Source organism: Erithacus rubecula (genome assembly GCF_903797595.1).
Source record: "Erithacus rubecula genome assembly, chromosome: 1".
NCBI lineage: Eukaryota > Metazoa > Chordata > Aves > Passeriformes > Muscicapidae > Erithacus > Erithacus rubecula.
The window spans coordinates 26,275,759-26,287,473 of NC_136658.1; the positions used below are offsets into that span (position 1 = coordinate 26,275,759).

General features: G+C 51.0%; 1 protein-coding gene across 2 annotated transcripts; it reads left to right on the plus strand.

Annotated features, from left to right (window-relative positions):
• Positions 1 to 123: 123 nt before the first annotated feature.
• Positions 124 to 11,122, plus strand: GNB3 (G protein subunit beta 3). Of its 2 annotated transcripts, none has more exons than XM_079319576.1 (10): positions 124 to 821; positions 5,863 to 5,964; positions 6,492 to 6,530; positions 6,680 to 6,786; positions 6,897 to 6,960; positions 7,076 to 7,238; positions 7,339 to 7,405; positions 8,312 to 8,513; positions 9,521 to 9,737; positions 10,288 to 11,122. In XM_079319576.1, the coding sequence occupies exons 2-10, from the start codon at positions 5,908 to 5,910 to the stop codon at positions 10,392 to 10,394; spliced, it is 1,023 nt and encodes a 340-aa protein (XP_079175702.1). In that variant the 5' UTR covers positions 124 to 821; positions 5,863 to 5,907; the 3' UTR covers positions 10,395 to 11,122. The 2 variants fall into 2 exon arrangements, with proteins under 2 accessions (XP_079175702.1, XP_079175703.1); XM_079319577.1 differs by lacking the exon at positions 124 to 821 and adding an exon at positions 1,024 to 1,308.
• Positions 11,123 to 11,715: the final 593 nt, after the last annotated feature.

The following is an 11,715-nucleotide window of genomic DNA, read 5'->3' on the forward strand; positions in this document are numbered from 1 at the left end:
TTAGAGCAAGAGATCAGTCTGTGGTCATGACATACTCAAGCCTTGGTGAATTGTGTATGGAGACCCCCAGTGCAGTTCAGGTAGAAGGAATCTGTAGGTCCAGGGCCAGTGGTGTAAGAGATGGGGGTGTAGTCCTCTTGTCACTGTTGGCACAGGCCTGCGCTCCTTGGAAAGGGAAGTCCTTCCTCAATCCGAATCCTCAAACTTCTTAACACACAGGCTTGGGAAACCTGTGTTGGCAACCCTTTTTGCTTCCCATCCTCCCCAGGGTCGCAGGAAAAAGTTTGATTGTGTGCATTTCCAATTCCCTGTCCCTGGCGAGGGGCCTGTCATATCCCACACCCAAGGTCCATCCCAGCGATTTGTGGGGGGTGCTGGGTGGTTGCTGTTTGATGAGGTCATATTGGGGGGTGAGGGGCCAGTGTCCATCTCTGCCTTGCTTTGCCCAAAGGTGGCCTGGGTGATTAGACTGATGGCATCCTGACGTCAGATGAGATCCGTTAAAAGGTATTTATCTCAGGCTTGGGCCAAAGCCGCGGGAGAGATTAAAAGAGATTGAGGCCAAGATAATCCCCTCGAAGCATCCCACTAAAGTGGCTGCCAAAAGGCATGCCACCAAATCTTTTGCCACCCCTGGCCCTTGTGCCCAGTTCTGTTTTCCCCATCCAGAGCCCCATTTGCAGCTGAGAGAGGGTGTGGTGACCCTGCCATTGGTTTTCCCTTTGCAGGCCCTCTGTGGTGGCATCATCCCTCTTTCTGCCCTGCCCAGGACACAAGTGGCATGCTGTCCCTGGGAAAACAGGAATTCCTGTGACTATGAGGTACAGCAAGCCCTGCCCTGGTGGTTGATAATCCTAGGCTGTTCTGGCTAATCTTCACTTTATTAGTTTGTTGCTGATATAAACAGAGGGAGTCAAATCCGCCTGGGATTGTTTCTTTCCCTTCAGGAGCAGTGTGCTACTCTCTCTTTTCACCCCTCCCCATCCACCTGCTTTGCATTACGTCCCAATCCGATTTCCCCAAGTCTCTGGTGTCTGATTTAATTTGCCTGACGCTGCTCCTGGAATCAGCCCTCCCCCAACCCCTCCCGTGCACAGCCTTTCAGCTCCCCATGGGGAGATCAGTCCTGGGAGAGGCTGAGGAGCAGAGAGGGAGCAGGGGACTCGCTGAGTGGACCAACGGCACTGACTGGAGGCTGCAGAGGTACACGGGTCTTCTGGGCAGTGAGGAGCCATTCTCAGCAAGGGAGGCAGGCTGTGAGGGTCCCATCCAGAGGGGGCTGCAACCCACCTTGCTCTGCAGATCGCAGTAAGTTTGCTTCCTTGCAATGCCTGAAGTCACCTTGGTGAATCTGCCATTTGGGATGCTGAGTTTCTTGGAGTGATTCTGTGGGGAGCCTTTCGAGCAAGGGCTCATCCCATCAAAGGATGAGGGAGGGTAAGATCATGGAAAGGAGTTGGGGTTAGCACTGAGGTGTCTTTACAGTGATGAGGGGGGTATGCACTGGGGTGGGGTTGCTTGTTCTCCACTCAACAGGTAAATCTCACCTGCTTCCAAACTGGAGTGGGAGGGTACCACCTCCCCTGAGCAACCTGGCATTTGCTGCCTGTACACAGCCCTGCACTCCCAGTGCACCCTGTGCACACCTCTTTGCAGCTGGCTGCTTTTCTGGGTGGAGAAGGAGCCCTCAAAATGCAAGGAGCAGAGCAGGGTAATTTTATCCTGACCTTTGATCTCCATCACAGGAGAGAGGGATCATCTCTGTATCCGGCTCTGCAAGGAGTCCAGGGTCACCAGGGCGAGCCTGTGAAGCTGGTCAGGGATTACACAGAGACCCAGGGACACTGCCTATTCACATTGAATCCTTTTTGCACCTTTCCCTTTTCCATTAACAGCCCTCTCCCAACATTTCATGGAGCAACCACTCCTTCCACAGTGTGGGGGAAGCTACCCAGGAATAGATAATAAGAGGGTTCACCTTGCTTCTTTTTCCCACACATTACTTGCACCCTTATCCCCACCAGGGAGTGACGCAGGTGACTTGGAGGGACAGCTCCCAGGGAGCAAGCTGGGCCACCTCCATGGCATTGTGCAAGGGGTATGGCCACTGCTCTGAAAAGTCAGGGTGTGGCAGCAAAAGGCAGAAGATGGATTATTCCAGATCCCCCTCTGCCTTGCACCACAGCAGAGGCATTTGATCTGCTATGGGCAGACACTGAAGGACTTGGGATGGGCTTGGTTGCCCACACACAGGAGTGCTGCAGGAAGAAATTTGTTAGAAAAGGCAGGAGGAAAAAAGAGCTGTCATGTTGGAGAGAAGTGAAATGTGATTTCCAAAGCCAAGAGCTGTGAACTGGATGAGCACAGCTAAGGCAAAGCTCAGAAGAGGGCTGGCATGAGCTGACCAAGCCCAGGTTCTGTTTGGCTGTGCCGTGTTTGCTCCTTGGTGGTGCTTGCAGGAGGCAAAACTCTGGAACAGTGCTGTTGCCAAGGTCCTTCTGTCAATAGCTGTGCTGAGAGTGATTAATTGTTTCTTTCAAAGGTACCTAAGGACTTGATTTCCTCTAGTGCTTAGCATTCACCTGAAAGAGCACTTACTTCCAGAAAGCACCAAGTGTGCACCATTTAGAAGCCTTTCCCATTAAAACTAGCCTGGGCACCCACCCTGAGCAGCTGTGAGCTGACCCTCAGATCCACAAGAAATGTGTATCCCTGAGATCCTGCTGGCCAAGGCAGGAACATGCCTTGGCCAAACTCCATCTCCCTTTCCTCTGTTCTTCCCCCATTTTGTTCCTCCCATTTCCTGCCCTAAATTTACCTGACCATAACAAGCTGCTCTTTTGCACAGCTGCCCTGGTCCTCCTGGGAGGCAGCTGCACGCTGGGGATCAGGTAACTCACTCACAAATTGCACTGGGACGTGACGGATGGAGGTGACAGGCAAAGATGGAGCTATTATTATCACTCATCTGTGGCTCCTTGTCCTGAGGCTGAGAACAATTCCCAACTTCATTTAGAGTGTTCCCTCAGAGGGATTTAAAGGTTCGGACACAGTCCTGAGCTGCACCTTCTCTATATTTAGCCCTTTTTATCCGTCCTCGACATCCTGCCCCGGCTGTTTGATCTGCCTGTGGCTGCAAAAGCCCCTCATCTGGTTGTGCAGCTTCACAGAGCAGTGAACTGGCATTCCCTTGCTAGTGCCAGAGATGAGAAACAACCAGAGAAAGGAAGAGAGTGGTAAAAAACCAGAAGCAATGAAAGGAAGACTGGAATCTGACAGATAATGAGGAGGATGTGTGCAGCCAGCTTCATCTGGAGCAGAAATTGGAAGGAAGGGAGAATAAGGTTCCCATCTCTGTGCAGGCCTGGGTGGGCAAAACCAGTAGTTTGCAAAGAAAAATTAGGCCAGGTTGATGGACAGTGATCTCAGATAGCCAAAGGATAACAGTCTGAAGAACTTGGGAACTAAGCAAAGAAGGCTGGAAGTAGAGAGTGAGAGGGAGGAGGTTACCTAGCAGGAAAAGGCAATCCAATGCTTGGGATTGATGGATCAGTCCTAACAAAAGCCAGAAAGGAAAAAGTATGGGCCACAATGGTTGTGCTGGTTGCACAGGGTGGCTGAAAGTTCAGGTGTGCCACTTGGTGTGCTCCAGGCTGTGACCAGAGCTGGATGGAGCCTTGCATCCTGACTGTAGTGAGGGACAAGCACCACAGGATAAGGGGGATGTGCAGCCTCTGACTGAAAGCTGGGAGACTTTCCCCAGCTTTTCCCCACTCTGTCAGTCAGCTGAGAGGTGGAGTGGAATGTTAGCCCTTTCCCAAAGGAGGGGAAGTGCAGGAAGATGGGCTTTCATGGCCAGGGTCACTCAATGAGGTGCAGCTGTGCATCCTTTCTGGGAGGAGCCCCCTCATTGCTGCTCTATTAGAACCAGAGAAGAAAAACCAGTGGGATGGGCCCAGCTCAGGTGCTGGTCTGTTCCCATTCTTCAGTGTAGCTGAAGGGGGCTGAGGCTGGCAGCCCAGGCCATGGCTGTGCACATTCCTCTGGGCCATGGCAGTGCTGCCCCAGGCTGCCCTCCTGGCAGCCCCATCCAGAGCATGGGCAGAGAGCAGGGAAGAGTCAGCAGTGCTGTGGCTCTATCCAGCCCTGCAGGCAGCAGGCACAAGTCTCTCTGTGCAAAGTATATCCTGAAATAGCTTCCTGCTGGGATGGCCTCCCAGGAGCTAGGGGAAACCTGTACTTCGTTCTCTTTCCTCCACTCAAAGCCATGCCTCAGGAATCATTGAACAAGCAAAAACTCACTGTGCCTGGGGCATCAAAGGAAAGACGTGGAGACATTCAAGGGAAGGAATTCTTAGAGGAAACTCAAACTGCTCTATCAAGCAGCAAGCAAAGGTGGGACTTGGGAGCTGTCTAGATTTGTTTGCCCACAGCAAGAGAGCAAGTGTGGCATGGGAGGACACAAAGTCTCTCTGACCAGAGGAAATGAGGCCTCCAGGCAACAGGGATGGAAGTGATGTGACCCACAGGGACTAGGAGAAATACTTCTGGAACATTTCTTGTGCTACACCTGGAGCACATCTGGACACTCACATCTATCCAGGTGAAATGTTTGAGCAATTAATAATAGTTTTGTCTACAAAAGTGGGAGATGCTAGAACCACTGGTGAAGATTTAAGTGCATATAACAAGAAAGAACAAAACAGAGTTGTTGTACCACAATACAGTGCACCTGCATCTTAAATATGGATTACAGTTCTGGTTCCCCACTCTCCCTGCAAAAGCACATCATCTCTGCTCTGTAAACAACTGAACAAAAGCTCACAGAACAACAGAGATAATAGGACATAACAGCTTACATGGGAGGAATAACTAAGTTTGCTCTGCAGTCTGGAAAAGAGATGTGTATGACAAAGATGTATAAAATACTTAGTGATGCAAAGGTGAATAGAGACCAGATATTTGCTGATTCTTCCAACTCAAAATACAGCTACTGTCAAGTGGAACTACAGCCACCAGGAAGTGATAGAAGCAGGAACTTCTTTGCAGAGTCTGCCACCCAGCTGTGGAAGCCATCACCATGGGGTACTGAGGAGGCTGAACTTGGCATGGGCACAAAGATGGTGTGGACAAATGCACAGAAGAAAAGTCCATCAAGGACTTGCATGCAGTAATGCTGCTCTAGCTTTGGACATCAGTGAAAAGCTGGGGCTGGGCAAGTAGGAGATGTACCCCCATCAGCCTATGTTATTCTGAGATCCTTCCCTAGGCATCCACCTCTTTATAAATTTTCCTTTGGTTTGCTTTGGGTTTTTTTGGGTTTTTTCTGTTTGTTTGGTTTGGTTTTGGTTTTGATGTGGAACTGGAAGGGAGCCCTGAGAGAGCACCTCAACCTCCCCTTAGGAGACCCTCGGGGGTCAGAGAGTTGGTGGGTCCTGCCTGGTGAGGCTTTGCTCAGGACAAAGAGTAGGAAATAACCAATGGGCTCCTCCCATCAAGTTTCTTTCTCCTGGAGCTGAGATAGACAGCTGGGCCATGAACAGGGAGAAGCTGATGAAGAGGACCCAGGGTTGGGAATGGAGAAGTTAAAAATGAGTTGACAGGTGAGGCCAGAATCTCAGCAAGAGGCTCTGGAGTTCTTTAGCTTCTGCATGTGTATGTGTAAGCAGGTTCCAAGACAAAATGGACTTTTGACCAGCACAGTCTTCCAAATGCTAAGGGCTATGGCCAGATAGAGCTGTGGCTGAGTGTTTGGCCAGGAAATGGTCACCAATCCTTTATCAGAGATACCTGCATTTCCATAACTGAGCAGTCACCTTAGTGTGCTAACTCACACCTCTCTCCTCTGATTTGTCTCCCCAGAATCCAGGCTGCCCCAGGTGGAGGAGCCACCCCTAGGTCAGAAGGATGGGGGAAATGGAGCAGATGAAGCAGGAGGCTGAGCAGCTGAAGAAGCAGATTGCGGTAAATGCTGGCAACAGTCATGAGACTGCTGAGAGCGTGTCTACCCCCCCACTGCATGTCCAAACTTTCCTCCTCAGCCACAAGCCGGAGTTGGGCTTTCTCCAGCTACATACTTGGAGCCCTCTGCAGTTCTGCACAGCCCCTTAAATACTAATGGAGATCTTCACACCATGTGGGGAAAGAGCAGTAGGGAAAGGGAGAGAAGAAGGGACAGGGGTTCCAACCATGTAGTGGATCCCCAGGATCTCCTCTGTCCCAGAGACAGCTGGTGCTCTGCCAGGTTCTTTCAGCCTATGGAAAGGGTGTAGCATAGCAAACAGGAAGTTGAGCAAATTTTGGTTAACCTTCCTATATTTAACTGGTGCTCTAATCACAGACAAAGATCCCCCTGTGCCAGCCACAGTCCAAACACAGCAAAGCCACAGCTCCTATTTACCAGTAGCCTGCAGACAATGACTGCTAATTTCACTTGTCCTTGCCTTCCCCACATTTTTAATCTGTCTCATCTGCTCTTGTCTCTTCTCCAGGATGCTCGGAAAGCCTGTGCAGACACAACGCTTGCTCAGGTAAGGGATGGGGCTGCCTGGACAAGCTGGCACCACTCAGGGGGGCCTTTTGTCCAGTCAGGAAGGAATTAGGAGGCAGAAATGTGGAAACCAGTAAAGCTCCTGGTAGTCCAACATAAATATTTTCTCTCCCACCACTCTTTCTTTAGATTGTGTCTGGAGTGGAGGTTGTTGGGCGCATCCAGATGCGGACCCGAAGGACCCTGCGGGGACACCTGGCCAAGATCTACGCCTTGCACTGGTCCACAGACTCCAAGTGAGAGAACTGCTGCTGATCTCTGGGTGCAGGGCAGCACATGGGTGTGATGGGCAGGAAGGCTCTGATGGGGAGAAAGCTACTAACGTGATCTTGTTCCTTTCTCACAGACTTATGGTCAGTGCCTCACAAGATGGGAAACTGATCGTGTGGGACACATACACAACTAACAAGGTAGGAGTCAGGTGGCTGCAGACTGGGATGCTGGAGTGGCTCCCCTTGTAGCTGGTGTCCTTGACCTGCTCTCTCTGCTGCCAACAGTGCTGACATGGTTTCTGGTCCCCCCCAGGTTCATGCCATCCCTTTGCGTTCCTCCTGGGTCATGACCTGTGCCTATGCCCCCTCTGGCAATTTTGTGGCCTGTGGAGGCCTTGACAACATGTGCTCCATCTACAGCCTCAAGTCTCGTGAAGGCAGTGTCAAAGTGAGCAGGGAGCTCTCAGCCCATACAGGTGTGTGCACTGCCTGCCTGCAGCAGGGTGCCCCCTGCTTCCAAACTTCACCCTTCTATCCCTGCCCCTTTTCTCATATTTGCTTGCTCCTGCTTCTCAGGATACCTCTCCTGCTGCCGATTTCTTGATGACAACAATATTGTGACTAGCTCTGGAGATACCACATGGTGAGTGCTCTCTTCTGTGTCCTAATGATGTGACCTCTGCTCTTAGCACAGCAACAAGTGCAGTCCTTCTGCTCTTCAGCACCCCACTGTCTAAGGAGGAATTGCTCCACAAGGCACATAGAGTGCCTTAGGAAGCCCCAGCCATTCTTCCTCCCTTGGCAGAACAGATTCTTCTTTTCTCAGCTGTGGCTAGGTCAAGCAGGAGGGACCATGTCAATAGTTATCACAAAGAACAGTGTCACTTATACCAGGACAGAAAGTGTTTTAATTTTATGTGGAGCATGCATCCATTCTCCACTTCTCAAGTCTTGCCCTCTGTGCAAGGGACACTGCAGAGGCAGTGCCTGGATCCTTTGGTTCCTGGTTCTCAGGGCTTGCTGTGCCGTGATTCTGAACAGTCCTGTCTTTATTCACCCCAACCCATCCCAATCCTTGCTTTGGAAGACCCTCTTGACCAAGAACAAGTGTCATTTCAGCCAGAGATCAGGGTTACGCAGGGTTTGTTTGCCTGACTGTGGTCTGTGATCCCACTGAACAAGAGCTTTGTACCTTACAAACGTGGACACAGAAGACCTTTTTCAGCTGTTTGCTGGTTTTTGAAGTTTGTGTCCCTCTTGCTGTCTCCCAGTATTCCCCTCAGCTGTTAGACTTATGGGAATATGCCAAACCTCACACACCCCCAGCCTTAGACTAAGTCTGTTTTGACAAAGGTATTGCCAACAACAGCTGTGAAGATATCTCCTGTTGTATACAGCTGACTCCAGGGATGCTCTCACCCATTTCCCATGCTGTAGCCAAGGCTTCCCTCCTTTTGTTTGTGAGTGAGACAGCTCTTCAGCCCTGCTGAGCTGTGCCCTGCCTGGGCTGGCCCTGAGACATTCTCTCCTCTCCTCCCTTCTCCTGCAGCGCACTCTGGGACATCGAGACAGGGCAGCAGAAGACTGTGTTCATTGGTCACACTGGAGACTGCATGAGCTTGGCTGTCTCCCCTGACTTCAAACTCTTCATCTCTGGGGCTTGTGATGCTACTGCCAAACTGTGGGATGTGCGGGAGGGCTCCTGCCGCCAGACCTTCTCAGGGCACGAGTCCGACATCAACGCCATCTCTGTACGTATGCTGTCTGCACATTGCTGGGGAGGAAAATGGGGGGAACAGCTCCAAAACAGCCTTGGGACAAGGTTGAAAGGAGTGTCACAGTCATAAGGGGAGCAAGGGTCTTAGACCTTGGCCCCATGACCCAGCCTGAAGCAGGGAGTGGCCAAGTTCACTAAAGTTTGGATGAAGGTTCTCCCGAGGCACCAAAGCATCCGAGTCCTGGGCAGACAGCACACCATGGTCTGTGGCGCTGAGCACCCTGACACAGGTGCTGGTTCAGCTCTGCTCAGCAGCTGTTGGGAACTGTGGCTCAGGCACACTCCAGCAGCCCTGGTGCAAGACACAAGTGAGGCAGCAGGAGTACCTAACTCTCTGAGATCAGTTCCAGATGGAAGAGGTGAGGACTTAGGATCACAGGGAGCTCTTCTGAAGATTGAATTTTCATGGGAGGCAGCTCAGACATTTGGGAGGAAGCACCTCCCTCAGAGTTGCAGAGATGGCAGGACAAGAAACCTGCCAGACTAATCCTTGCAGCTAATCAAATGAGCCTGCCAGCTTCCCGCAGTCTGCCACTCAAACCACCCTCCACTCATGTCCATTAGCAAAACCTTTCTCAGTTACCCAATGGCTACCTAGCCAGCCACATGGTTTTCTGCTGTACCAGCTCCTGAGGAGCCTTTTATTTACTCCTCAGAGCAAGACCACATAAAATGAGCCTGTATGAGAAGGCTGGGATATGAGGAAAAAAATAATCCTTCCTCATGCATTGAGATACCTTGCAACAGCTCTAGCCCCTTAGGCCACTTCTTTTCTTGAAGTGGAAGGGGTTTATCAGACCTTATGAGAAGTATCAGTCTCCCCCTTGAGCAGACTCAAATTTTACGATCCAGTGTCTGGTCCCACCAGGTTCTCCTGCCTCCATGGCTTCCTGGTGGTTGCAGGGGGGTGACGAGCTGAGGAGTTCCATGGGGATCTGAGGAAAACCTCATTAAGAGGCGGTGTGTGCTCTCCCTCCACAGTTCTTCCCCAACGGCGAGGCCATCTGCACCGGCTCCGACGACGCCACCTGCCGCCTCTTCGACCTGCGGGCGGACCAGGAGCTCATCACCTACTCCCACGAGACCATCATCTGCGGCATCACCTCCATCGCCCTCTCCCGCAGCGGCCGCCTCGTGTTCGCCGGCTACGATGACTTCAACTGCAACATCTGGGACTCCCTCAAAGGAGAGCGTGTGGGTGAGTGGCTCCTCGAGGTCCCTCTTTCACTCCCTGCAAGGCCTCCTTAGGGATACTTATTTTTTCTAAGCAGAAGACATCCAATACTGAGTGAAACCCAGCAAAGCTCCCTCGCACTTAGGGAGCACACCAGAACTGGGACAGCTCTCACTGGTGTAGAAAAGCAATTGTTTATGAATTGTTATGAAGTCAAGCCTTTAAACAATGTTGTTTCAAGGTGGGGTGAGAAGGTTCCTCTTAGCTAAAACTGCTCACAACCACCAACAGAATATCCTCCTTTCCCCTGGTTTGCTGTTTGCCAGTTCTGGGTACTAACAGTGCTACTTGGTGGCCAGGCACCAAGCCAACCGTGCACCTGGGCTTCCATCCAGCACGTCTGGGTACTCTGCAAAGCTCGTACCCAGAGCACACAGCACTTTTCCTTCAGATGTGACCCCTACCCTCTGAAAAGTCATGAAACACTGCCCACCAACAGCATTGCTGTTTCTCAGACATAACAGGGACCCCATCCTGTCCTAGTCTTACCTGTGGCTCTTCTTTCCCTTCACAGGAATCCTTTCTGGCCATGACAACAGAGTGAGCTGCCTGGGGGTGACGGCGGATGGGATGGCTGTTGCCACTGGCTCCTGGGACAGTTTCCTCAAGATTTGGAACTGAGGACGTCAGCAGAGAGGGGAAGAGCAGCGGAAGCACACAGCCCGAGCCCATGCAAAACAGCATCATCAGACGAGAACAACAGAAACGCCTACCTACCACTCCCACTTGTCTCTAGACACAGGTCACTTGTAGGAGTCTCCCAGAGTGAAAGGGAAAGGAGATCAGGGAGGAGAAGCAGGGGGAGCTGGGGAGCAGGAGCACATGCACTGGCCCTTCTCTCCACCTCTAAACAGCCCCAGCAGATTCTAGCCTTGTGCAGGCTTGAAGACCAGTTCTTTACATCTCAGGACTTTGCAGTACAATTCAGACACCCTGCACATTCCTTCAAACACCTCTACCCATACTGACACCATCCTCCTCCTCCAGAGGACCTCTCATGCAACACCCACCCCAGACTAAGCTCTGTCCCTGCTTTACCTCTGCCTAACTTCTCTGTGCAGCTGTCCTGTATCCCTGCAGACAGCCCCAGAGACACACTGGGTTTGAGATTTCTATGGCACCACCTCAAACATAAAGCTAGTGTAAATTTGGCTCATTTCCATGGGGGAACACTTAGCTCGAGTCCTATTGATGCATAAAGGGGGGAAAGGCAGCTTTCAGACCTGCCAGAATAGCAGGGAATATATTTATTCTTTTCTTAGTTCAAGTCTTATCTATGCATAAATGGCAGAAAGGTAGCCCTCAAGACCTGCCAGAATATCAGGGAATATTATATTTATTGTCTGCTTCTTGCTGTTCCTTCCTTCTTTGCCTCACTCCTGCATTGTATGGTAACCCTATCTAACCAGTAGCCATCAGCCCATGTTTTCAAGTCTGTTTAGATCTTCATAGCCCAGGCAAATAAAGAAAGCTCACAGAAGCACTGCAGGCTGTGTTCTTTCCAGCATTGCAATGAGCTATTGCAAACATAACTCCTTTCCTGTGAATATTACCTGCTGGTCTCAACCAGTCAACACCTCATCCACAGACCTTGCTTTAGCTCACAGCCCCCAGAGGAGAGTGTTCCTCATGTTTTAGCTGAGAAGAGGCTGAAGTAGGATAGCCATCTGAAAGCATCCTTTCAAAGCTTGGATATTTTAGCTCAATTACAAGACACAGCCATTTTCTTCAGCCCCTGTTGCACTTGTTGGCTCACAGCAACATCCTGGGCATCCCAAGGCTCTGCTAGGGAGAGGTAGAGCTCTACAAGGTCTAGTAACTTATCAACAGAACGTCAATATTAATGGGCAATGCTATCTCACATTATTTTGGATCTCACCCTCGTGACAGACCCTTGCATAACTCAGTTTCAGGTCAGTGTAGGAGCAGTACAGCTCCAGGG

Bases quoted from the DNA above. Each gene is read 5' to 3' on its own strand.
- GNB3 (XM_079319576.1), top strand. From the start codon at position 5,908: ATGGGGGAAATGGAGCAGATGAAGCAGGAGGCTGAGCAGCTGAAGAAG. The intron at 5,965-6,491 runs GTAAATGCTGGC...TCTCTTCTCCAG, and splicing joins AGCTGAAGAAGCAGATTGCG to GATGCTCGGAAAGCCTGTGC. The intron at 7,239-7,338 runs GTGTGTGCACTG...CCTGCTTCTCAG, and splicing joins GGAGCTCTCAGCCCATACAG to GATACCTCTCCTGCTGCCGA.